The sequence below is a fragment of the Rhincodon typus genome, chromosome 1 (assembly GCF_021869965.1).
Source record: "Rhincodon typus isolate 14 chromosome 1, sRhiTyp1.1, whole genome shotgun sequence".
NCBI classification, from domain to species: Eukaryota; Metazoa; Chordata; class Chondrichthyes; order Orectolobiformes; family Rhincodontidae; genus Rhincodon; species Rhincodon typus.
In genome coordinates, this window is record NC_063332.1 from 129444031 (window position 1) to 129470939 (window position 26909).

The 26909-nt window shown below is 39.0% G+C and overlaps 1 protein-coding gene across 3 annotated transcripts in view; it reads left to right on the forward strand.

Annotated features, from left to right (window-relative positions):
* Positions 1 to 26909, forward strand: part of gatb (glutamyl-tRNA(Gln) amidotransferase, subunit B) — a 65696-nt gene that overhangs the window by 12921 nt on the left and 25866 nt on the right. For 2 of the 3 annotated variants that reach the window (XM_048600904.1, XM_048600911.1), the window contains 4 exons: positions 6120 to 6204; positions 19696 to 19740; positions 20893 to 21082; positions 25408 to 25541. In XM_048600904.1, coding sequence (XP_048456861.1) covers positions 6120 to 6204; positions 19696 to 19740; positions 20893 to 21082; positions 25408 to 25541 — 454 coding nt within the window. Of the gene's footprint in view, positions 1 to 5725; positions 5840 to 6119; positions 6205 to 19695; positions 19741 to 20892; positions 21083 to 25407; positions 25542 to 26909 lie in introns of all 3 variants that reach the window. The other variant, XM_048600898.1, reaches the window with a different exon arrangement.

Here is a 26909-nt window from a genome sequence, read left to right on the forward strand (position 1 = left end):
AGACGCCACCAGCTATCATTTATTTCCATACACTTGGACAAAGAAGGCCACCAATTCGAATAGGAAACATAACCATCCTAGGACAAGCAAACTAAAGACAAGCACGGGATTTTCTAGAGGCCTGGTACTCCACCCAGAACTCCATCAACAAACATGTGAAAATAGACCCGATATACCAATCACTACGAAGCAGAACTGGAAATGAGGCCAACCACCACATCAGACCGGACCACATAAATAACAAGTGGGACAGACCAACAATGCTTCATTGGAGGTGCACTGATAATGTTACTTAGTATGGTGACGAAACGTCTGCAAACCAACCTATCAGCTCGGCGAACAAATTAACAACCTCATCAACAACGCGAGCTACAAGTCTTCTCAAAAACTTTAAACATTATGATAATTATTTTAGTTGGGGGAGGTAAGTGACGTCGTAGTAATATTATTGGACCAGTAATGCTGAGGCTTGGGGCCATAGGTTCAAATTGCACCACAGCAGGTGGTGGAATTTAAACTAAATTAATAAATCTGGAATATAAAGCTCATCTAAGTAATGATGTCATGAAACTACTATTGATTGCTATAAAAGCCCATTCTGTTCTAATTCCCTTTAGGAAGGAAATCTACCATCTTTATCTGGTCAGGCCTTCACGTAACTTTAGATCTACTATAATGTAGTTGACTCCTAGCTGCCTTCAGAATAGAGGGTGCTGAACAAATGCTGGACTTGTCAATGAAAGAATAGTAAAGAAAATCACCCAAATGAATCCCAGTGTGCTACTATTACAACCCAATGAGGGACAGTCAGCATTTAAAGAAAACAGTTAACTGACAACTATGCCACAAGATTTCTCTATTTTAAACAAAAACTTTACTGAAAGAAAATTAATTAAACAAAGTTCACTTTAATAAGTGAGTACTACAGTTCATAACTATGTAAATTGTGAACACAATGTTACATTTTATTTTGCACCCGCCCCATCATGAGCTGCATTGACCTCTTAGAGATCAATCTAAAGGTGTGCTTAGATTTCACTTTAATTCACTTCAGAGTTCCATCTAAGATTCTGAGGGGCTTTTCTTTTAGCTTTTTGGCTGGGCAACCACCCACCTATGCTTTACATGACTGTTAACTGTGGCAGCTTTGGCTCCTTGTTTGAGTTGCTGACATAACCCAAATGCCTTCTCTTAACTTTCCAAGCTAATTCTGTTGATTGGCACCACCTACATTCCAAAGGGTAAACGATAAAGTTAGTATTTTCTATGCCTGAAATGGAGGCCTAACCGACTTGTTGGTGTCCCCAATCTAATAAGATGCAGTCTATGCCAAACCTTGAATAGTTGTCATTTGCTATACCTTTTCTCCATCTGCAGCCTTGTGACCCACCAAAACTTGTTTGCTAATTGAGCACTTTGCTGCACTTCACTTAAGTGCTGAAGGGTGAAGACAGGAATTTCAACCGACCTGTTTAAAATGGCAGTCTGTGCCCAGGGTTTTGGTAAGAGTAAGTAAGGATGCATTGGTGGAGTGCTGAACTTGATTTTTCATGCAGGTGCTCACTCTTTCCATTGGAGATATAATTCAGTGTAAAGACTTGACGTATAATAGTGGAGTTTGTCTCAAATAGCTATCTTTTTCCAAATGTACACAGTGCTTTTGAAAATGAGATTTTGTCAACACGTCTTGTGTTGCTTCGACAAAATTGTCCTCTTTATGGATGACACCTGAGGCTCAACAATTAGTACAACTGAGCAAAGCTTGGAGTATCTTGCACACTGCATTAGAGATACTCCATTGATGACCCTGTCTTCAACAAATATTTCTTGTTTGAAGAGTGTGCCTGATACGTGGAGGGCGTGTATGAGTCACCATGTGAAAGGATTCACTGTCTTTTTTGCAGATGTTACATTTCAATTAATGCTAAGCAGGAAATTTACTGCTAAGTGCCTCATACTAGTGCAATATATAATTTTGATACCAGTTGTAAGATCCACATTCCTGCATTGCCACTGTTCTTTGCACTCTTCTAACCTGTGATCTCCATGGCTGCTAACTCGACAGCGAACATCATTTCTATCACCTCGGGGTGTCTACTCCTTGTACCTTCTCTCTTTGGAGTCCTGTACGCTTTTCTCCTGCAAGGAGAGAAAACAAAGTATGAGTGTGAAAAACAGATTGTGTGAAGAAGAAATAATGGTAACATTTGTGGAGGGTAACTGAGGGATGTATTTCAGATGGCAGTAAGTTGAGGATGTGTCCTTGTTGGTTGTTCAAATGGAAATGTGCAGAAGTACGTTTAGATTAAGAAATGTCTTGAGCTATGAAATGTGTTCATCTGAGGAGTGCTGCAGAGAAGAAGTCAGTATGTGTTGGTACCTAAGGGTTTTACCACTCAATTTACTGTCTTTGTTGGGTAATCTTGTGACACTGAATTCAGCTGTGAAGGACCACACATCTACCATTCACTTTGTCTGTCACTTCCGGCCACGCTAGGTGACCTCTTGCCAAGTTCACAGCAAACAGTATTTCTCCATGGGTCCTGCTGTCTGTCAGAGTCACGCACAAGTTTGTCCGCAAAGATGTCCATGAACAGTGAATTATAGCTTGTTTAGGCTACTTTTAGTTTTTTGTGTTCCAAATTAGAAATAACTAGCAAAATGTCAATCTTAAGCAAGATGAAAGGTTAGTTTGTTAACTATTTCTGAAAGTTATTAAGTAAAACATGATGCAGTTATTAGCTAGTGCATAGATGCAAAGTTTGAAAGTGGATACAGATAAAATATACCAAAGATAATGAGATCAGTTTGTTACCATTGCAGGCCTGGCTTTCTTGAAGATTTCTCTTTCTGAAGTAAAGAGGTTGAAAACTTGAAGTCACAAATCAACAGCTATGATGGTTCTGTAGTCAAATAGTTTGTGGCTCCTTCCACATGTGGACTGAGTAGAACGGTTTCTGTGAAATTCTTTTCTCTCACTTTTATAGCACTGGAGACTGGCACTTGGTGGCCTGCTTCAGCGCAGCAGTCCTTTAGCTAGTTTACGTCCTCTCTCCCCATTGAGAACACTCACTGTCTCTGATGATGTGTTGTATGGTGTCTGTGAGACTCTTGTGGTTCTGACAAAATAGTTATCACAGCTGCCAAAGCTGCTTTCCTAACTTTGAATCATTGTTTCATAAAACAAAATAAACGGAGTTGGAATTCCTTGTGCTGTCTGCAGTGTTCGTAAGGAGGTCAGTCAGCTGGACCTCATAAAATAGAGTTCCCTGATTGGACCAGATTAACAGCCCCAGTTGTGGAGTTGTGGCAGACATAAAAAGGTTGTGTGTCAGAGCTACTGACACTCTGGTGCCTGAGTCTGTATGTGGCAGGACTATAGTGAAGGACTGTTCATGAGTAAATAAAGAGTGACTTGGTGACAGCCTCTGTAGAGCAATTTTGGCATCTTTCCAGCTTCTTGCTCTCTCAGAAGGTTTGAATTCTCATATTGTGTTGTCTAAGGCATAATCAAATCTTAAGTGTCTTCCTTTGTGATTGATGCTAAAGTAGCACATCAGTGGGTCTGGTTTTTTTTGATGTAAAGAATGCACAAGAGTAGTCATGTGACTTCTGGGAGTCACTTTTTGAAATTTTATGTCCATTTCAAAGATAGATTAGCCTTCTTATAAAAATACGTATCTTTATAATCACACGGACAGGACTGAGCCCACAGCCATTTTGATCCATGACCTTTTAAGCAGAAATCTTTCCACTGACAAGTACTTGACATCCTTAGGTATGTACTTTGGTCATTAAAGCTGGAAGTAGGATGCTAATGTAGTGGCTGAGTTAATGATCGTGGTAAAGCCTGCTTTGTTGAGAGTCCGATTCCCATCTCATTGCCAGCACCCTCTTCCTTCTCTGATTGTGACGGTTTCAATCAAACTTGGCCCATTATGTCCAATTCTGAGCACCATGCCTTTGGACAGATCTTATGTCTTAGACGATTCAGAGAAGCACCAAACTTGATCACATCCCATTCTCCACCTTAAGTGTTTACTGCTTCTACTGGCACAAAGTGGCAGCAGCCACTCATGAACAGTCCTTCACTATAGTCCTGCCACATACAGACTCAGGCACCAGAGTGTCAGTAGCTCTGACACACAACCTTTTTATGTCTGCCACAACTCCACAACTGGGGCTGTTAATCTGGTCCAATCAGGGAACTCTATCTTTGGTATATTTTATCTGTGGCAGCAGCCAATATTGTCTACGATGCACTATAACAATTTGTCAAAGCTCTTTCAGCAAACTTCCCAAACCCATGTCCTCAACTGCCAAAAAGAACATAGACAACAGATGCATGGAAACACCATTACCTGTAAGTTTTTCTTCAATTCCCAAACCATCCAGATTTAGAACAATATTGCCATTACTTCACTGCCACCGAGACAAAATCCTAGATCTCCTTCCTAACAGAACTTGGTGTACCTACACTTGCTAAGTTGTAACAATTCGAGAATGTAGTTCATCTCCACCTTTTTATGGGCAACAGACATGCCATTGATGACCATGTGACATGAACAAAAAGAAATAGTTTGAGAAAGTATTTGAAATTATGCATAGTATTTGCACAAGACTTCTAGTGTGTAGAGGCATATTGGAAGACTCTGCTCCCGACAAGGAAGGGATGCACATATCGGTGCCAGAGTAAAAGTTGTGTGTTGAGCTTTGGATTGAGGAAAACTCGGAATGTTCAATAGAGGAATACCATGGAGGGATTTGTAAAAGAGGGCAAGGATTTTAAAGTCAATTCACTTGGTGATAGGAGCATGTGACTTTAGATCTTGCAACAACTTGTGCTTGTAGGACGAGCATCGATGACTTGTAGGTGAATTAAAATAGGAATTTCAATTTCCAGTTCTACTTTTCTTCCATTGGATTAGGGAACCTATAAAGATGGAGGTTGATAGGAGAAGTTAGGGAAAGCTGCGCTACATTGCAAGTTGAATTAGAAATTAACAGTGTTTTTGTTTTAGATGGCGAAGTATTTTATATCATGCATTGTCTGCACAATCCTACCTGTGTTTATATACCAAAACTTTAAAAACCCACGTAGTGAGAATAGCTGCATTTCCTATTAAAGAACTTGTATGTATTTTTCACACTTATGGAGTGGAAACAGCACCTGTCTTTGTAAAGTTTAAGCAAAATCCCATCTTTATCGTTAATTTTCACTGTATATTAAAATTTCTTTTGAGCTAACATTGTCAGTAATTATATTTTGTCCACTACATTGAAAATTGTTTCAAAGGGGATTGTCTCAAACATAATTTTACTTTGTTAATCTAATAATTCCTTATGGCTTTGAACCTTTTTTAGATCTTAAATAAATAGGAAATGTAACATTTTTCTCACTTAATGTAAGTAACAATTCTAATTTATTATTCATCGTGAAGCAGTACAGGACTCAGTGAAAAATCACAAGCATTCTGCAATTTGTGGAAAATTTTTCTGTCCTAGAAATTTAGTGCAATTTGACTTGTATACATCATACTTTGTTTATATTCTTCCTTGATGCTAGACCCTGCTTAGAAATGTAGTTCTGGAGAATTTTACATTAGTTGTTTGAAATTTAATTTTAATGTATCTTTATTTTACAGTCTTGTGACAGTAAACGGATTGTCTGCATTCTGTTTCAATAAGGGGAGATTACAGTCATGTCTTGTTTTAATTTATGCAGAGGGACAGTTAAGAGTTGACGCCAACGTTTCTGTGCATCAACGTGGTGAGCCATATGGTGTGAGAGCAGAAGTGAAGAATATTAACAGTGCCCGATTTTTGGCAAGAGCAATCGGTCTGTGAATGTCTTCCATCTGTCCTAATCTAAATTCTTAACTGCATTGGATTGTGAGGCTTATTTTTTTCCTCCTCATAGTGTTTCCAACTGAGGATCATTTAACTAAACTCCATCAAAAGAAGTTATTGTTCTTTGTTTGTTTTTGTGGATATAACTTGAAGTTCTAAATGGAAAACATGTTTTGAAAAGATTTATTTGATAGAACTTAAAAAAATTATTTGTTACAGAAATCATGCTGTGATCATCTGGAATATAACATTTGTTTTATTTGTAACAGATTATGAAATTCAGAGACAGATTGACATCTTGGAGAATGGAGGGAAAATATTAAATGAGACCAGAGCATTTGATTATAAAACCGGGTGAGAATTTATATCGGACTTTTTGCCCACTCAGTGGAAAAGGAGAATCTAAAATGTTAAAATTCAGTTTCTTCTTGACTTTGTGGACTAAGGTTTGCATTATACTACTAAGTTGTTCAGATCAGTAAGAACTCTGCTTTGATCATTATATCTGCTAAATTGACGATCTCATGAGCAATGCAGTGCAGATACTTCAAATGACTTTAGAAACCTCAATCTTGGGAATGATCATGATGTGGAGGTGTCGGTGTTGGACGGGGGTGGACAAGGTTAGAAGCAACACAACACCAGGTTATAGTCCAACAGGTTTATTTGAAATCACAAGCTTTCAGAGCACTGAAGGAGCAGCGTTCCAAAAGCTTGTGATTTCAAGTAAACCTGTTGGACTATAATCTGGTATCATGTGACTTCTGATCTTGAGGATGATCAGACAATAAACCCAGTTATGTTCTCTGGCAGTCTCTTGTGCAAAGTGTGCCTCTCTAGAAATGAAGTGAGAGTAGAACTGAATTCTGTTATGATGGCCTTCATTGGACAATGGCATTTGATAATTAAACAGGAGCGAGTCTTTGGCTGAGTGGTACTGTGTTGATCTTTTAGTCAGAGGATCGAAGGTTTGAATCCTTCTGGAGTTCATCCCAATGAGTGTCTGGCAAATTATGAATTATTTATTACTGTGGGTAGTGCCCCCTTATTGTATGGATTCTCGGTGCTCATAAAATCTCTGTTGTACAGGACCAACTACTGAATAGTCTAATGTAAAGGTAGTTTTACAGTTATGGAAGGAACTATTTGCATCACAATCTGTCAGACTTTCAAAAGCTGCAAATCCTTCCATTGACTCTATTCTTTTAAAAAGGAAGTGTACTAAGATATGAAATACATCAAATTGATTCTTGGAGGACCACGCCCACTTCAGACCACCCTACAGATCTCATATTTGATGCAATCCAATAGCTGGTCTCTCTTGTTTGTCTCTCTCACTCTCTTTCAACTCATGTAAATAACTTGACGAACCCATCATAACAAACTGCTCAACTCACCGGCACTAAAATCCTTGGGTGTTATCCTTCTTCGATTTCGTCAATCTTTCCACAGCATTTCCTATGATCTATCATGCTATCCTACTGGCAGTCATTCTTTAAATGTTGACATCATGTGACTGTGTTTAGACATAACAACTGCAAATTGCCTGAATCCAGCAGTGCATCTTTATGTATAGCCTGTCTTCCTGCCTGTGCGTAATCAACTTTGGAATTTCCCACAAATCTGTCTTTGACTCGTTCCTCTTGTTCATGTAAGCTTTTTAAGATGATCTAATCTGAAAACATGATCCATTGAATTGCATAAAGTTCTGAGCGTTTGACTTCCTCTGACAGAAGAATTTAGACTACTAGGCATAGTTATATAGTCATATTCTGATATGATAAAATCTAAAAATCTATTTGTATCAAATGGAATTGAATTACCCAAATCGGGCGGAACGGAGAGATGACGGATCAGAAGTGATCTTATTAAATGGCAGAGAGGCCCAAGTAGTAATACAGTCCATTACTCCTATTTCTTATATTCTTGATGAGTCAGCTTCAATGTGGTGGCATTTAACTGCACCTTGCCAACACTTCCCTCAACCCAGTACCATCAGAGTGCAGCCAGACTGTCTGTTCAATATAGTGTCATTGAATCAAATTATTTACCAACTAAAAATTGGGTGAACTAAAGAAATTGTTTAAACCCTTACTTCGAACTCTCTTCTTCTGAATCTGAGTATCTGATTCTTATGTCTCCCACTCTCATTGTTGCACTGTTGGTGATCATGCCTTTAGCTGCTTGTCCCCACACTTTGAAATTCACTCCCTAAAACCTTGTGCCTATCAGCTCTTTTTTCTTTCATAGAATCCCTACAGTGTGGAAACAGGCCCTTCGGCCCAACAAGTCCACACCAACCCTCAGAGCGTCCTACCCAGACCCATCCGCCTATAACCGGCCTAATATACACATCCCTGAATACAACGGGCAATTTAGCATGGCCAGTCCACCTAGCCTGCACATCTTGGAGGAAACCGGAGCACCAGGAGGAAACCCACGCACACACGGGGAGGATGTGCAAACTTCACGCAGACAGTCGCCCGAGGATGGAATTGAACCCGAGTCCCTGGCGCTGTGAGGCCGCAGTGCTGACCACTGATCCACCGTGCCAGCCCTTCCATTAAGACTGTTCTTGAAAAAGTGACCTTGTTAAGCTTTTCTTTGCCTATTCTGACTACTTCTGCTTTCTCTTAACATATTTAATTGTGTCTCTGGAAATCCTTAAGTGTGTTACTTTCTACATCAAAGGAACTATATAAATCCAACCTGTTATGCCTTATATGTTATTAAAGATGGAATAGGTGGATATGATACAAAGTCTAACTCTCTTTATAAAAAGTGCAGGGCAATCATTTGTTAATAATCATTTTACACCTTGAGTTTTTTTTATTTGTTTGTTTGTTTATTTATTTATTTATCTGTTACCTGAAGAGGGGGAAGGGAGTGATGCATGATTTTTATTCCTTTTTTGAATTTGTTAACCTTTTGATAGATACTCCCACATATAGTGCACCCAAAAGGCAGTGCATGCTGCTGGGCTATTTAACTGCAAACACTTTACAGCGAAGCACAATACTGTCTCAGCTGATGCCTACATAAGCACGTCATCAACTGGAGTCTTCTCTGTTCTAGTTATTATATCCTAATGTCATTTGTGATGTCCTTTCACTGCTGTAACTGAAATCAGCTAACTCAGCACGGATCATGAAGCATGTTCAGACTCTTCTACGTATAAGACTGAGTTAGTCTTTGCATCAAATTGCTAAGCTATGACAGGAATCCATTTCATTGATGATAAAGTGAAGTCTTTAGTTCTCCTGCAGTTTTAAGTTAAATTTTATTAGCTTTCAGCACGACAAGAACATTCAGCACATATTAGAAAGGGCAAGATCACAAAATAGTTAAGGATGAGGCAAGTCATTATTGCATTTTGGTTTATACATTAAGAAAGATTCCCTATTTTAGCATGTGGTTTGCATGTTAAAATAGTTCATGTTTCTTTGAAAGTACATTCCATACGTTGACTAGTCATTGCATGAAACAATTACCTTGCTAAATTTATGTTTGTTTCCTTATCCTTGACTTAATCTCACTTAATTAAAAGTAATACTTTTACTTCCCTTCTCCATTTCTTTAACTGTCATATACATCTTAGATCAGTCAGACCTATTGGCAACGGCCCAGCATCATCTGAGTAATCTCAACTCAGGTTTTTCTTAAAGTACTTATCATTTACATCCTGGGACTTGTACCCAAGTTGGGAGAACTGTCCCACAGGTCATTTGAACAAAGCCCTGTAAGTATGACATAACCAAACTGTTCTTTTTTTTTTTACTTTTAAATATTTGAAATAAACATTCTGAATTTATTATTTTGTGTCCATTTCCAGTCTCAAGTCTGTGAGTTGACTATGACACTTGAACTTTCAGGAAAATGTTAGTGAAGTTCCAAATGAAAGACACATTAAGAACCAGAAGTTAAAAAAAACTGTGAATTCCTATGAGAGGTAAAGGCAGAGTGTTCAGTAGCATCCACTAGTTATTGCATCTGTTAATTTAAGATGTTTTATTAATTTATCTGAGAAAACCATAGGAATGGGTGTCAAGCTTGTATTGCCATTCAGTTAGGTTAGCACTGATCATCTACCACTTTGCTAGTCTACCTCCATACCCCTTGATGTCATCAGTCTCCAGAAATCTATTGGTTTCTGTCTTGTTAATGTTCCATGGCGTCTTGGTAGAGAATTCCAAAGATTCATCAGAAAGAAACTCCCCCTTGTCTTAATCTTAAATGGCCTATCCCTTAATCTGAGATTATATCCCCTGGCTGTAGATGCACCAGCTAGGACAAACATACTATCCACATCCAACCTATCACACTTTGTACAGATTATGAAAGTTTCAATGAGATCACTTTTCATTCTCTAAAACTGTAGAGAATGCAGGCCAAATTTCCTCAGTTTTTCCTCATAAGACAACCCCACTATGACTATTGGTCTAGTGAACCTTTGTTGTACTGTATGGCTAGTGTAACATACTTTAAATAAGGAGACCAAAGTTGTACATAATATTCCAAGTGGAGTTTCACCAAGGCTCCAAACAATTGCAGCAAGATATATTTACTTATGTATTCAAATCTCTTTACAGTGAAGGGCAGCATGCTATTTGCCATCCTTGTTGATGTTGCGCCTGGATGCCAACATTTAGTGCCTCATGAACACCTGCTTCTCTTTGGCCATCAATACTTCCCAACCTCTCTCCATTTAAGTAATATTCTACCTTTATGTTTTTTTCTACCAAAGTGGATAACTTCACGTCCATCTGTCATGTTCTTGCCCATTCACTTAACTTGCCCTAGGTCATTTGAAGCCTCCTTTCAACTTACATTCCCATCCAATTTTGTGGCATCGGCAAATTTGGAAATATTACAATTGGCCCCCACATCAGATCATTTATATAGATTGTGAACAGCTGTAGACAAGCACTTATATGTTGCTGTGCACCATTAATAACAGCCTCCCATCTTGAAAATTTATTCAAACGTAAAAAAACAGAACAGTTTGGCTATGTCATACTTATTGGACTTCAGGTATTGATCAAATGACCTGTGGGATAGTTCTCCCAACTTGGGTACCAGTCCCAATATGTTCACATATTCTCAGCCCATACTAGCTCCATTCCCTCTATTTCTTTCTGCTGCTTTGCAATCCTGTTATGTCCATGCTTGGTAGAAGTTTCCGGAACCAGAAGATCAATTGGCTTGCTTTGACCTTCCGGATCGATGCACAGAAGTATGTTACTCCAGTCCCATATGCTGTAATTTTATTTATTAATCTCCTGTGTGAGACTTTATCAAATGCCTTTTGTAAATCTAAATAAACCACACTTACTGGTTCTCCTTTATCTATGCCACAATTAAATCCTCAAAAAAGTTCCCAGAGGGTTTTTCAAATATGATTTCCCTTTCAAAAATCTGTGTTGACTCTGCCCAATTTTATCATTCTTTCCTAACTGCCCAGTTATCTCCTCCTCCCCATTAGATTGTAAAATGTTCCCTGTTAGTGATGTCAAACTAGCGAATCTGGAGTTGTCCATTTCCCACCCCGCCTTTAAATAATGGGGTTTCAGTTGCTATTTTCCAGTCTGCAGGAACCTTTCCAGAACCTATAGAACTGTAAAAAATAATCATGAATGTATCCACTAAATTGTAGCCACTTTCTTCAACACTCTGGGATGTAGCTCATCTGGTCTAGGGATTTTATTAATCTCTAACCAGTTAACTTACAACCACTACCTCTCCTAAAACTAATTTATTTTTGTTCTTCAGTTTTACAAGTCCCTTGGTTGCCCAGTATTTCTAAGAGATTGTCTATATCTTCTGTTTAGACAAACACAAAATAATTAAGTTTCTTCGCCATTTCCATCCTCTCCACTGTAGATTCTCCTGCTGCTACTTGTAATGAGACCACATTTATGTTCATCAGTTTTATAATTTCACTTATTACTTTTCTACTTATAAGTTTTTGCTTTCCTCCAATGAGTTCTCACTCAAATTCCCAACCCTTTGTCAATCTAGTTTAATTTAGTTTAATTAATTTAATCAGTTGTCGACTTATTTAAATTGTAGCTTAAAAACAGAGATCTTTAGCAAGGTTAACAGAAAGAGAAAAGGTTTTCATTTATGAAACAATTTATCACATTTCTCAAAATCTCTGTTTTATATACAGTGAATTATATTGACTGTAGTAACACAAATTTGTATAAGCAGCAGCAAAGTGAATAACGTTTGCTCGTAATAGTTGAAGGAATATTGTTCTAGGACTTCAGGGAAAATTTATTGATTATCTTTGAGTAGTGTTGTCAAAATTTTTTTAGAAATGAGTTATATACATGGATTCATGTGATTGATCAATATAGCTCTGCTGCTGAAACCGTTATCCATGCTTTTGTTACCTCTAACTTCAATTTAAATGCTTTACTGGCTGGCCTTCCCCACAAACATACACTATTCAAAGTCTCGCTGCCTCTATTCACATCAAGGCATAATCTGACATCACACCTGTGTTCAATTACCTACATTGCCTCTTGGACCTGCAATTCCTCAGTTTTACACTTCTCACCTTGTTCTCCATGGCCTCATCCAACAGCGTCTCCAACCAAACATTGCTTTGTGATCCCTGCACTCGTCCAAGTCTGACCTCTTCTGCATCCCTGGTCTTCATTGTTCCACTGTTGCTAAGCATATCTTTTCCAGCTGTCCCCTGACCTCTGGGATGCTCTGAAGCTTTCCACCCCTCAGACGTTTGATGTGTTAGTTGTAGTCAAAATACCTTTGCACACAAGCTGTTGGCACTGGGGAGTCTTCCTCAATAAGTTATGGCTAGCTTAATGTACTTTTCTGGCAACAGTGGTGTAGAGCTCAAAATTTCCTCTAGGAGCCCTTCAGTTTTGGTTATGAGGCATCAGAGTAGGTTTTCAACTCGCACACTTTGAGAGGGGTTTCAGAGAAGTAGAACATAATCTGTTAGCCCTGTGTTAAATGCAATAGCTGTGTTGCAGCTGTCTTTAAGATTGTAGACTTCTGTCAAGCAAATCGAGTTCTTTGTAAAAGTAACATTTTCTCCTTGCTCCCAGCATTTCCTTTGCTATGCAAAATAATTTTCTCAAAGTCCAAGATGTAAGTATTGTCAGTGATATCTTTAAATTAATATTTCAGATAACAAATCTTCATATGAGATGAGATAACAAGGTGTAGAGCTGGATGAACACAGCAGGCCAAGCAGCATCAGAGGAGCAGGAAGGCTGACGTTTCAGGCCTAGACCCTTCTTCAGAAATGGGGGAGGGGAAGGGGTTTCTGAAATAAATAGGGAGAGAGGGGGAGGTGGATAGAAGATGAATAGAGGAGAAGATAGGTGGAGAGGAGACGGACAGATCAAAGAGGCGGGGATGGAGCCAGTAAAGGTGAGTGTAGGTAGGGAGGAGATAGGTCAGTCCAGGGAGGACAGGTCAAGGGGGCGGGATGACATTAGTAGGTAGGAGATGGGGGTGGAGCTTGAGGTGGGAGGAAGGGATAGGTGGAAGGAAGGACAGGTTAGGGAGGCGGGGACGAGCTGGGCTGGTTTTGGGATGCGGTAGGGGGAGGGGAGATTTTGAAGCTTGTGAGGTCCACATTGATACCATTGGGCTGCAGGGTTCCCAAGCGGAATATGAGTTGCTGTTCCTGCAACCTTCGGGTAACATCGTTGTGGCACTGTAGGAGGCCCAGGATGGACATGCCGTCTGAGGAATGGAAGGGGGAGTTGAAATGGTTCACGACTGGGAGGTCCAGTTGTTTAGTGTGAACCGAGCATAGGTGTTCTGCAAAGCGGTCCCCAAGCCTCCGCTTGGTTTCCCTGATGTAAAGGAGACCACAATGGGAACAGCGGATGCAGTATACCACATTAGCAGATGTGCAGGTGAACATCTGCTTGATGTGGAAAGTCTTCTTGGGGCCTGGGATGGGGGTGAGGGAGGACGTGTAGGGGCAGGTGTAGCACTTCCTGCAGTTGCAGGGAAAAGTGCCAGATGTGGTGGGGCTGGAGGGGAGTGTGGAGCGGACAAGGGAGTCATGGAGAGAGTGGTCCCTGTGGAAAGCAGATAAGGGTGAGTCACGGAGAGAGTGGTCCCTCCGGAAAGCAGATAAGGGTGGGGAAGGGAAAAATGTCTTTGGTGGTGGGGTCGGATTGCAGATGGCGGAAGTGTCGGAGGATGATGCGTTGGATCCGGAGGTTGGTGGGGTGGTACATGAGGATGAGGGGGATTCTGTTTTGGTTGTTATTGCAGGGAAGGGATGTGAAGGATGAGTTGCAGGAAATGCGGGAGACACGGTCGAGGGCATTCTCGACCACTGAGGGGGGGGATGTTGCAGTCCTTGAAAAACGAGGACATCTGATATGTACGGGAGTGGAATGCCTCATCCTGGGAGCAGATGCGGCGGAGGTGAAGGAATTGGGAATAGGGGGTGGCATTTTTGCAGGAGGGGGGTGGGAGGAGATGTATTCTAGGTAGCTGGGGAGTCGGTGGGCTTGAAATGGATATTGGTTTCTAGGTGGTTGCCAGAGATGGAGACAGAGAGGTATTAGAGATGGTCCAGGTGAACTTAAGGTTGGGTTGGAAGGTGTTGGTGAAGTGGATGAACTGTTCGAGCTCCTCATGGGAGCACGAGGCAGCGCCAATACAGTCATCAATGTAACGGAGGAAGAGGTGGGGTTTAGGGCCAGTGTAGGTACGGAAGAGGGATTGTTCCACGTAACCTAAAAAGAGGCAGGCATAGCTTGGGCCCATGCGGGTACCCATGGCCACCCCCTTTGTCTGTAGGAAGTGTGAGGAATTGAAAGAGAAGTTGTTGAGGGTGAGGACGAGAACTAGTTTTGCAGAAGTATTTATATGTAATTAAGCAGAAAAAAATTAACATTGAATATGTAGCTCTTATGATTTTCAGATTTTGTAATGTGCTCAGAGTCACAAAATGTTTCCATAAGGCACTCTTCATTTGCCATGATATATATCAGAATAACTGGTCATCTATTGTGACCCAAGGGATTGAATAGGAACCCATATTAGTAAAATTTAATCTGGGTATCCTAATTATAATTTTGTCATCTAGAGTTCATAAAGCATACAAAAGCTTTGATATTTGTCATGGTAGATAAACTGTAGAAGAGATTTGTTCCAATTAACAGATGATAAGTAGCTAGTGACAGTAAAGCGACGTATGGTAATCTATTGAACTACATTTAAGCTACACTTCCTTAGCACAGTAGTAATGGATGAACAGCTCTTTGTTAATAATGTCAATGATTTCAGATCCACATTAGCAATTTTAATGTAGTGTATATGTCCTGGCACTTAAATAATTCTCAGCTGCCCAGTGTATCTTGTGAAATTTCTTCCTTTTGAAATCTTCTTTGAAATTGGAACAGAAAATTAAAAATCAAATAAACATTTTCCAGAATCAAGTAAAATTATTAACCACGTGTGGAACAGAAGACACACAATGAATCATCATAGGTTTCCTTTCAAAGGGATGTGATTTTTAACATGGCTGTCAAGTCCTATTGCATACCTGTATGGCTTTCCCCAATATGGGCATGGAGAAGTACTTTGATTTCCTTGAGTCTGATTGGTCTTTCTAGCTTGCTTTTTGAACTCAGATGCCTGTAATATTTTCTGTTGGAGTAGGCAACACCAATACTGATGATCTCTCTGTTCCTTGGCCATTTTTCTGTCAGTCCATAGTGACAAAGTTTGCCTTCAAGGAATCTTTGAACCTTGCTATCAGGTTGCTTTGTAGTTGGTGTCTGTGATTAAGTTCTAAATGCGTAACTATCTTAGGGATTTTATTGTCAATACTTGTGTACTACATGCCCTCTTCATTTGACATGAGGTCTGTTGTTGAGTGCTTCATTCCAGTCATTTCTACTTTGTGAGGTATCGCAGTGATGGACATTGTCTTCCAATTAGATGCTCATGATGATCCAAATGTATATCATGTGGAGCATGTTCAACTACTTAATATATCAGGGGTAGGTAGTTAATATTTCTGTGGCATTTAGGAGCTGGCTATTACTACTGGTTTATATATGGCTGGTTTTATAATAAGTTTGATACCTTGTTTCGTCCACAGTCTTCCATAAACAGGCAAATGCTGAGCTTATTGTGGCAAATCTATTTGTCATTTTGCCATTGATGCGGATATTTCTAGTGGTTGTACTTCTGAGAGGATAGATTATATTATCATTTTGGTCCTTTTTCTGTCTTTTTTTTAATTCTTTGATGGAATGAGGCTTCTGACAAAACCAACAACGTTTGCTCGTACTTAACTTACTAAACTGTAGAACTGGATTACAAGGATATCAGTGAACCATATGAGTTTGTTTAATGACAATTGCTGATGTTTCATGGACACCATTACTGAGACAAACAAGCTATCAATTCCAGATTTTTATTGACTGAATTGAAATTTAATTAGCAGCATGGTAGAATTTCATTAGCTGCTGTAACCTCCGCAACAGACTACAACAAGAAGACACAACACAGCCAGACATCCTAATCACCCCAGCGTACATCAGAGACATATCAGAGATGACCACAAGACTACTCAGTCCCCTAGTTATCAGGGTAGCCCACGAACTGACAACCACCCTGCAACAGCTACTGACGAATGTAAAGGATGCCATACCCACAACCAATAAAACTAACATAATTTACAAAATACCATACAAGGTGTGAAAAATATCACATAGGCCAAACTGGAAGAAAACTGATAATAAGGATACATGAACACTAACTAGCCACCAAGAGACATGACCAATTCTCACTGGTTTCAATACACACAAACAAAGAAGGACACTAATTTGATTGGGACAACACATCCATAATAGCATGAGCCAAGCAAAGACGTGCCAGGGAATTCCTGGAGGCTGACATTCCAACCGGAACTCCATCAACAAACACATTGAACTGGACCTGATATACAAACCACTGAAAAACAGAACCAGAAGTAATGCCAACCACCCCAGCAAACCAAGGCCTGTAAATAATAAGCAGGACAGAACACCAATGCTTCACCAGAGGCACACTACCGATGTTACCTAGAAGGGTGATGAAATGTCTGCAACCAAACACACCGGCTTGGCGAGCAAGTCTACAACCTCATCCACAACCCGAGCTACAAACCTTCTCAAAAAACTTGGGACTGTTTGTTGATTGGCACTGCTATTTAAAGTTGTTGAACTTTGCAGATCACAGTGTGGCATGTGATGAAGGCCTTGGTTCTGACTTCAAGGATGCTACTCCCAGTCATAATGCAGATGTTTCTATTCTGTCTTGGCCAACAGCATGAAAGGGTGAAGAAACAGAAGCAACACAGACGAGAAACTCTAAAAGGGGGAATAGGGAAAGAGTAGGCAGCCATGAGGTTGTTGACTTGCCTGCCGAACTGGCTTGTTTTCGTTCAGATGTTTCATCACCATGCTAGGTGACATCATCAGTGAGGCCTCCGATGAAGCGATGTTGTTCTACTCCGCTTGTAATTTATACTGTCCGGTCCGTTATGGTGAGTAGTGTCATTTCCGGTTTTGTTCTGTGGGGGTTTGTATATGGGGTCCAATTCTGTATGTTTGTTGATTCCATTACCGTTGGTGAACCGTGCCTCTGGGAATTCCTGCACGTGTCTATGTTTGGCTTAGGCTACTATGGTTACCTTGTCCCAGTTAAACTGATGGCCTTCACTGGGACAAGGTAACCACTGTAGCCCAAGCCAAACATAAACACGCACAGGAATTCCTAGAGGCATGGTGTTAAAGGGGTACATGATAATGTGTTTGAGGTTTCATTGCCGAAGTTTGACCTGGTACCATGACTCATGTCATCAATGTTGAGGACTCTCAGGTTAACTCCTCACGACTGTGTACCAGTGTTCTACCACCCCTACTGGTTCTGTTCTGCTGATGGGACAGGACATACCCAGAGATGGTGATGGTGATGGTGGTGCCTGGAAAGTGTGATTTTGTGAGACGTGACTATGAAAAACTGTTTCTTCACTAGTCAATGAGACAGCTGTCTCAGTTTTGATACTAGTCCGCAGATGCTTGCAACGAGGACTTCGCAGGGGTCTACAAGGCTGAGATTGCTGTTGTCATTTCTCGTGCCCAGGTTGCGCCAGGTGGACTATCCAGTTTCCTTTTTTGAGACATTTCAGTGGTTTGGATGTGACTGAATGTATTGCAAGGTCATTTCATAACATTTCTGAATCAACTACTTTGCTGCAGGTCTCGGGTCACATGTAGGCTGGGCAAGATAAGGGCAGCAGACTTCCTTCCCAAAAGGACATCAGTGAACCAGATATGTTTGTATGACAATTGACAATGGTTTCAATTTTTTCGAATTCAAATTCCACCATCTGCTGTGGTGGGATTCAAACCCAAGTCCCCATAATCCAAGACTCTGAGCCACCGCCTCTCCCAATGTCATAAATCTGAAGTTCATTCTCTGCAGAACCATTACTGCTCCTGTAAGTTTGCACCTCAGCAATGCCAATAATGTATTAAAGGACAGATTGTTGAACTGCTGTGACACTCTCGAGTTCTTTTGCACATATCTGCTGCAGTAGCCTCCAATTACTTGACAACAGTGGATCATCACCATTTGAGGCTGGGGCGTCTGGTCCATAGTTATAATAGGATTGGTCACTATATTCTAGTTGAAAAGAATAGGCTGCAGGTTTTTCACAAAAGTTTGTGCAAGGCTGATGTTGAACACCTCATGCTTCTTGACTGTTTTGCAGGCCTTTTGACCTATCAGTTCACCATGCATTTCTGTGCACAAAAGCATCAGCCTTTTTCTGTAGACCGTCCATCAAAATCTTCATCACAGCCCTCAGCAGCAGTTCATGTTTACAGTCTTAGCCTTTAGTGAGCTGAGAACTGTTATATCATCTAGTTATGTGTAGTTTTAAATGTTGTTAGCCATTATTAAGCTTGGATACCCTCATGATGTATGCACCCACTAAGTAGTGTGTTTAGTGCTGGCTGCCCTCTACAGTCTTGGCAAATGACTTTGCTCTACCTGCTAATCATACATCATGATCCTCATGCTCATTTTCAGCAACAGTTCAGTTTTGTTTCCTATGTCTCAACATTACATAGACTCCATTTTTATCCTCATTATGCTGAGAAACTATGTCAATGCCATCCTTAATACTAAGAATGTAGAATCTTTGCCCGTCTTTATCTCTAGTGCGGAATATTAGTTGCTCACATTCAAACAGCTAGTCATAGATTAAGACCACTTTAAGATACATTCTCACTCACACACAGTTGGGTTGATGCACTTTTTAAAACTTAGTTTCTGCACTTCCTCTGACAGTTTTTCTGTCATAATTATTTGAAGATGCTTGTGAGTGAACGGGAAATTACCACCAATCATTGGTGATGAGGAGTGGCTGCTTACTGCTTGTCCTTCAGCCTACTACCACATCAGTCCAGTGAAATTCAGGCCAATTGTAGAAACTGACAACGCCCATATTGCATAGCCTAGCAACAAAGCCTTGGAGCTTCTGGTTCCAACCCTTACCATACATCATACTTATCCACTAATCTATTGGAAAAATGCTACTTGTTCCAAAGTGGAAAGTTCCATAATATCTAATAATGAGTACTGGAGAACCATAATGCTCTATTGGGCCACCAATTAGAATATTTTATTTAGTGACCAAAACAGAACTGTGTAGTTGTATTTTGATAAATTGAGATGACGACGATTTTAAAGACATGAATATATTAGATTCTAGAAAATAATATTTTGGCTAAGATGTAAATTTTGTGGAAATGTCTTAATAATTAATGTTTTAATGATTTTCAGGCAGACCATATCTATGAGAGACAAAGAGGGAAAGCAAGACTATAGGTAATTAGGATTAATTATAGAGAATGTATAAAATGAATATTGAACTCCTGATTCTTTTTTCTTTGTTTTGAACGTGTGGTAACCTAAAGAAAAATGTTCCTTTGTTATCCTCAGGAGGTTCAATCTCTGCTCAATTCAAAATGGCTTGATATTTATCCTTGCAGAGTATAATCTAACAAGGCCATTCATTATCTGTTACAATTAGTTATTGCATATTTTATCATTCACATGTATTTTAGTAAGAGTATTTTACATTTTACTTTTAGGTCAAACATAATATTTTATATTTACTTGAAAAGGAAATTGCTAATAATTTGTAAATAGTGTAGCCTATTTCTGAAAATGCCTTTGCCGTATTCCAACTTCTCTCTGAATCCATTGCCTTATGGTAAATAACAGTGCAGTTTCAAGCCACAAATGATAAACTTGAAGTTACAGTTTTCATCATTAGGATTTCTTCCATTACTATCTTTCTTTCATATGGCAGGAGAAACCATCAGGAATACAGACTGTTTCAGAGCTTTTCTGATTGCAATATTGAAAAAGATACTGCAAAAGTCATTAGATGCTAGCACACTAAACCTTTGGCAATGTTTGTCATTGAGGTTGAGAACTTTCACAATCACAAAGAATTAAAGCAGAAAAGAAGAAGATAGAAACTAAAAGAACTGGACTTGTTTCAGTGTTCATTCTTGAAATACTGTTGATACATGATGATTACATGAAACACTTGGAGGTAATAGGATATGCAGTCAAACACTGAGCCAATGTTGATTTTAGCTAAAATTTTCTTGCTTCCCAGCAAGCAGTCTTTATGTACATTAAATTTGTAAATTGGAAAAAAAATTATTTGATTTGCAAATGGAAGTGTTAAACTGTGCACATTCATTTTATCCAATATTTTGATTAGATGCTCTAACATTTGTAAATAAAAATTGCATATCCTTAATATGTGGAGCAGTGCAAGATTAACATTATACAGTGATGTGCCAATAACTGGACATTTAATAATTAATTTTAGGAATTGAGAAGCACGGTTGTGAAAACTGATTTTTTAAGCCTTCTATTCAATATTTATCTTATTCAAGATTAAACGACTTAAAAATTAATCCTGAGAGGTTTCAATTTGCTAACATCTTTAAAATGTTTAAGATTCATGCCGGAACCAAATTTGCCTCCACTCGTTATTTATGACAATGAAAATCTATCTACTAATGTAAATCCTGAACAAGTGGTGAATATTGACCATATTCGTGAGCTGCTACCTGAGCTACCTAATGCTAAAAGAAAAAGACTGGTGGAAAAGTACAATATTCTTGCTGAACACAGCTTCACATTAGTGGTAAGTACTTGTATTTAATGTTAAGATTCACAGTATATGGTTTATTTTCGTAAATACATGTTTCTTATAAACCAGAGCTCAGTTGCAAAGAGAGTTGAATGCCCTTGTGTGTAAAACACAAAAGACTTGTGTGCAGCTATGGCGAGTATTTAGAAAAGCTAATAGAATGTAATCATTTAATATGAGAGGAATTGAATGCTAAAGTATGAAAATTATGTTCAGTTATGCAGGGCGTTAGTGAAACTACGTCTGACTTACTGTGTATATTATTGATGTCACCTTATTTAAGTAAGATGTAAATGTGTTCGAAGCAGTTCAGAGAAGGTTTACCAGATTAATACCTGAATAGGTGGGTTGTCTCACAAGGAAGGGCTGGACAGGCTAGGCTTATTCTGCTGCAATTTGGGAGGATAAGGGGCAACTTCATTAAAACTTGTTTGAATTTGAGGGATCTTGGCAACGTAGATGTGGAAAGGGTGTTTCCTTTTGTGGGACCATCTAGAACTGTCTAAAAATAAGGCATAATCCATTTAACTAAGAAACAGGGTACATTTTTTTTCTCTGAGGTCATGAGTCTTTGGTGCCATCTTCCTGAAAAGATGGAAGTGGAGGTGAATAGGTGAATGCTTGGTAAGCAAGTGGATGAAATGTTATTAGGAGTAGGCAGGAAAATGGATTTGTGGTTATAATCAGATCAGTCATAATATTATCAAGTGGCAGACCAAGTTTAAGGCCCATCCTGTTTTTTTGTTGATGTGTTTGTATAAATAATTCTGAATTTGGTTCCAGTTATTGCGTTCCATTTTTACGTGAACTGATGCACCAACTGGCAGTCACTCTAGCAATTCCATCCTTGTTTGTAAAATTTCAAAGCTGCTGCCATCTCAAAATTCCACTGACATGTTGATCACTGCCATTGACAAGGTGGTTAACAAGAGTTGGTTTACTTTTGGAATGTAACTTAATTGAAATTCTGATCCCAATAAAACACCAGAAAATGCTTCTCAAAATAACTTTCACAGATTCTATTGTTAAGAACCCGTAAACATTTTCCAGCCACAGATTTAGTACAAAAACCTGGCAGACTTCATTTGCAAGTGATGTGTTTTATGCATAAGTGCTTTGTATCTTTATGTACTGTCATATTGGAAAAGATGTCTTTGCAATACATTTGTTTCTATCAGTCAAAAAGTAAAAGATGATGTTTTAACCTCATGGTCACCCAATAAATAATTTAAATGGTATTTATTTGGGACAGTATTAGTAATTTTTAAATTATTTGGGATAAAAGATATCAGTTGAATTAGTATTGGTGCAGTCTTCAAAATTAGGGCATATCACAGCTGAGTATTATTCTATTCTTATCCAGTGTGCTTGGAAATACATTCACTCTTTTCTTTAAGGATTGCAGGTTAATTATAGTACCCTACAAATAATCTATTTTTAAACAGCGACTCTTTACAGCAACACTAATTGGCATTTGTATAGGGCTTTTAATGTAACAGAATATCCCAGGTATTAAGACAGGTGAGAAGTAGGTTTTAAGGAATATCTTCACGGAGAATGATGAGGCGGAGAGGATTGGGGCGGAAATTGCAAAAGTTTAGACTCAGTGGTGAATCAAGAATGCTCAAAAGGACAGAATTTGAAGACCTCTGAGATTTTGGAAGGCTTTAGGATTGGAGAACCTTACAAAAATAGGGAGTGAGCCCTTGTAGAAATTTGAAAATTAGGATGAGGATTTTGAAGTCAAGGCATTTCCAGAAAAAGAAGACAGCGTAGTTCATTGAATGTAATGATATTGGTCATGCAGGATTGATAGAAGTTAGGAAGCGAACAATAGAAATTTTGTTGCACAGTCGGAGGCGACCCTATTGAAATACAAGACTTTACAGAGACTGAACAGGGTGGATGTTGTAAAGGTTGTATCCCTTTGTAGGGGAGTGTGGGACCAAAGGGCATAATCTCTGAATAAGAGCTCACAATTTAACACCAAGATAAGGAGGAATTTCTTCTCTCAAAGAGTTGTAAATCTGTCAACTTCTTTACTGCAGAGGGCTGTTGTGACCAGGCTATAAAGTTTATTCAAAACTAGGATATCCAGATCTCAGTGAAGCAATTGTAGATTATGGGATAAAGACAGGAAAGGGGTTATTGATTGTCAGATCAGCCATGGTATCATTGAATAGCGGAGCAGACTTGATGGGCTGAATGCCCTACTTCTGCTCTTGCGTCTTATGGTTTCAGTTATGTTTACAAAGTTTGCAAGCTGGCCAGGAGAGATAAGGGAGCACAGAAGTCATTCAAGGCACAAAAAGAGGCCATTTGGTTCACTGAATTTATGGTGGTTGCCTGCAAATCAAATCAGCCAGCCCCACTTAATCTCTACAGTGCTATCCAATTTTTTTAACCCTTCAACAGCCCATCCAGTTTCCTTTTGAAGTCATTGATTGTTTCTGCTTTCAGTTTCTTGGTGACAGTGTGTTCCATGTCATTATCTCTTGCTGTATAAAAAATGCTTTTCACAACTCCCTGTATCTCTTGCTCAGAATCTTAAATCTCTATCCCTGAGTTCTTGTACCATCAACTAATGGGAACTAATGGGATTTCTTATGAACATTCCCTGGAAAATCATTCTGATTCCATATGGGGTACCCCCAAATGGTAATGCTTTCATGTGAAGAGGAGTGAACTGACTCCCTTTCTTTATTCAACTCCTCCCTTGTTTGGTTGCAACAAGGTTAGTTTAAAAAAAGGATCCCTGCCCTCATGGATATAATTTCCCAATCTAAATGTATTTATGTTTCAATAATAACCAATTTAACCAGACTGTCTTTACATAAAGAAAAATGTGGATTTATTGACTACTAAAATGCAAGAAAATGTAATATAACCGACACACACGGATTAGAAATGAGAGGTGAGTCCAAAAGGTGCAGGTCAATAAAAAGAGAACATTCAAATTCATCTGTGGCTTCTTTGTAATAGATTGTGAAACATCGTGGTTATTAATTTGGATTATTCTGGCAGCTCTAATGTTGGCAATTGGTTAACTGTCTGGACATCCTTGAAGTTAGCTGAAAGGAATTTGTCCAGTTTCCTTCAATAGTGGCTTTGATTGCTCGACTGATCAGACAGTGAGAGAGACTTTATTCGTTGTTACTTGCACTTGCAGGAATGTCTGATGGAAGTTCTTAGCTGTGTACCTTCACAGCAGACTTTTTAGTACAGTGTAACTCAAACCCCAAGCACATCAGCACTTCTTTTATCCTACTTTCTTACATATTCCTCAAAGCTTCATGCCTTTTGTGCAGAGATGCCTTTCTTTCATCTCATGTCATGTCCAGAGTCTGGACACAGATAATTTTCTGCTAAGAAGACTAAACAGCCCCTAATTATCTTTGTAACCAAAGGAAATCACACTTCAGTTTTTTGATTGGCATCTCTCGCTTTGAATTATTGCTGTCTGGAATTCCAGGACCCTCTTCAAGTGAAGCATTCCATGGTTACTCTTGAGGGGCTCAGTGAATTTTTCTAGTCTGAAGTTTATAAACATTTTAGAAAAAGCCATTTTCTAATCAACTTGTTCAGGGATATTATGACACACCTCTGAAACAGGTGGGACTTGAACCTGGTATTGGTCAGTATTCTCAGTTAAAAGATATATGGGGGAAATGATGCACCAGCTTTGTAACAAAAAGGAAATATAAATATTTTGTTAGAAATTCAAATATTTGCCGAGTTACACTGGCGTTTTGTTCCCATTGTGGACAAGGAGCATGATGGAGATCCTGTGAAGCTGCTAGGGTAGTGTGAAACTTTAAAAACATTGAATCGATGTGCTGTTTTCTTCAGAATGCTGTACTGTCCTTTTGTTGCATTAGTTGGAGCGTCTATATTTTATGTTGCAATATTATCAAATATATTGACATTTTTGATAAATGAATCTATTTTAATTTCAATTGTAATTGAAACTTACTGTTTTTCATTTCTGATGGATGCTTTTTTAAAACGAGCAGAAACAAAGTCTCCAACTGGCTAAATGACAGAACCTGGCCATACAGACTTATTACATGGTCTGTAGTGTGTTGGCTAATTTTAGCTAGAGAGGGAAGGAAACCTACAACTGGCCCATGTTAGTTTTCTGGCATTATTATTATTAGTAACATAGCAAACTGCCATTATCTCCCTCACCAGGTTTTTTCCATATATTTTTCTCATGGCCTTTGATATGGAAGGTTGGGGGGGAAATATCAAACAAAAAAATTAAAATGTAGAATATGTTGTGAAGCTTTTGCATTTTTCTTTCTTACTTTGTTTCACAGAATGAAGATGGACTTGTACAATTTTTTGAAACTGTTGTGGAACAGACTGAAGCTAATCCAAGGAAAGTGATTGGTTGGATCCTTAATGATTTCCTAGCACTCTTGAAGCAGAATAACCTCCGTGTAAACCAAAGGTGAGAAGGTGCACTCTAATTTTCTATAAACAATGTTTATCCTTTTATAGTATGTATCATGTTACTCCATCAGAAAGATGGCTTGAACAATGTGCCAATGTAACTAATACTGAATTTATTAAAATTTACTGCTTACTACTTATAAAAACAGTAGGGCAATAATAGTTTGTGACTATTAAATAATAATTTGTGACATCTAAATATCAACAGGGATACAAAAGCCCAAAGGGCAGATAAGGCGTAAAATTCTTGATCTGCATTCAAGAGAACTTCATTAGCCAGCACGTAACAAGCCCAACAAGAGAGAGCCAATTCTAGATTTAGTGGTAGGGAGGGAAGCTGGCCAGGTGGATGAAATAGCAGTGGATCACCATTTTGGAGATAATAATCATAATATAATTTGATTTATCTTTATTATGGAAAGCGACAGATAGAAGTAAATGTTCAAAATTTGGGAGGGTTTAGGAGTGGCAAACTTTACAAAGTAGAACTAACAAAAATAGACTGGTTACAGCAACTTGAAGGAAAGTCATGATATGGAGGTGCTGGTGTTGGACTGGGTGGACAAAGTCAGAAGTCACACAAAACCAGGTTATAGTCCAACAAGTTTATTTGGAATCACAAGCTCCCAGAGTGCTGCTCCGTCATGAGGTTAAGTGACTTTAGCTGACGAAGGAACGGCACTCCGAAAGCTTGTGATTTCAAATAAGCTTGTTGGACTATAACCTGGTGTCGTGTGACTTCTGACTTTGCAGGAAAGTCAGTGGCAAATCATGGGAGGCATTCAAAAGAAAGATCAATGCGCACAATGCGACTTATCCCATCAAAGAACAAAATCTGGAGTCGCCTGGTTATTCAGAAGAATAAATATGCAAAAATATTGTCTGGTAAAATTAAGGAAAATCCAAAGATGTTTGATCAGTACATCAGGACCAAGAGGATTCCTAACAGAAATATACATAGTAACTAGGGCACAGATAGAGAAGATGTGTTAACAGAATATTAACTTTGATTTCTCTCCACTGATGCTGCCAGACCTGCTGAACTTTTCCAGCAATTTCTGTTTATGTTACAGAAGATGTGTGTGGGGTTCTAAATGAGTGTTTAATCTTGTCATGTTGAGGGCGAGGGGTCATGCAGATATTCTAGTTAAAGAGGAGGAATGTGAAATATTAGATGAAATAAGTGTGATGAGAAAAATACAGGAGGGACTGACTTTCTTGAAGGTTGCTAAATCACTGGGCTGGATGAATTATATCCTAGATAGTAGGAACTGCAGATGCTGGAAAATCTGAGATAACAAGGTGTAGAGCTGGATGAACACAGCAGGCCAAGCAGCATCATAGGAGCAGGAAAGCTGACGTTTCG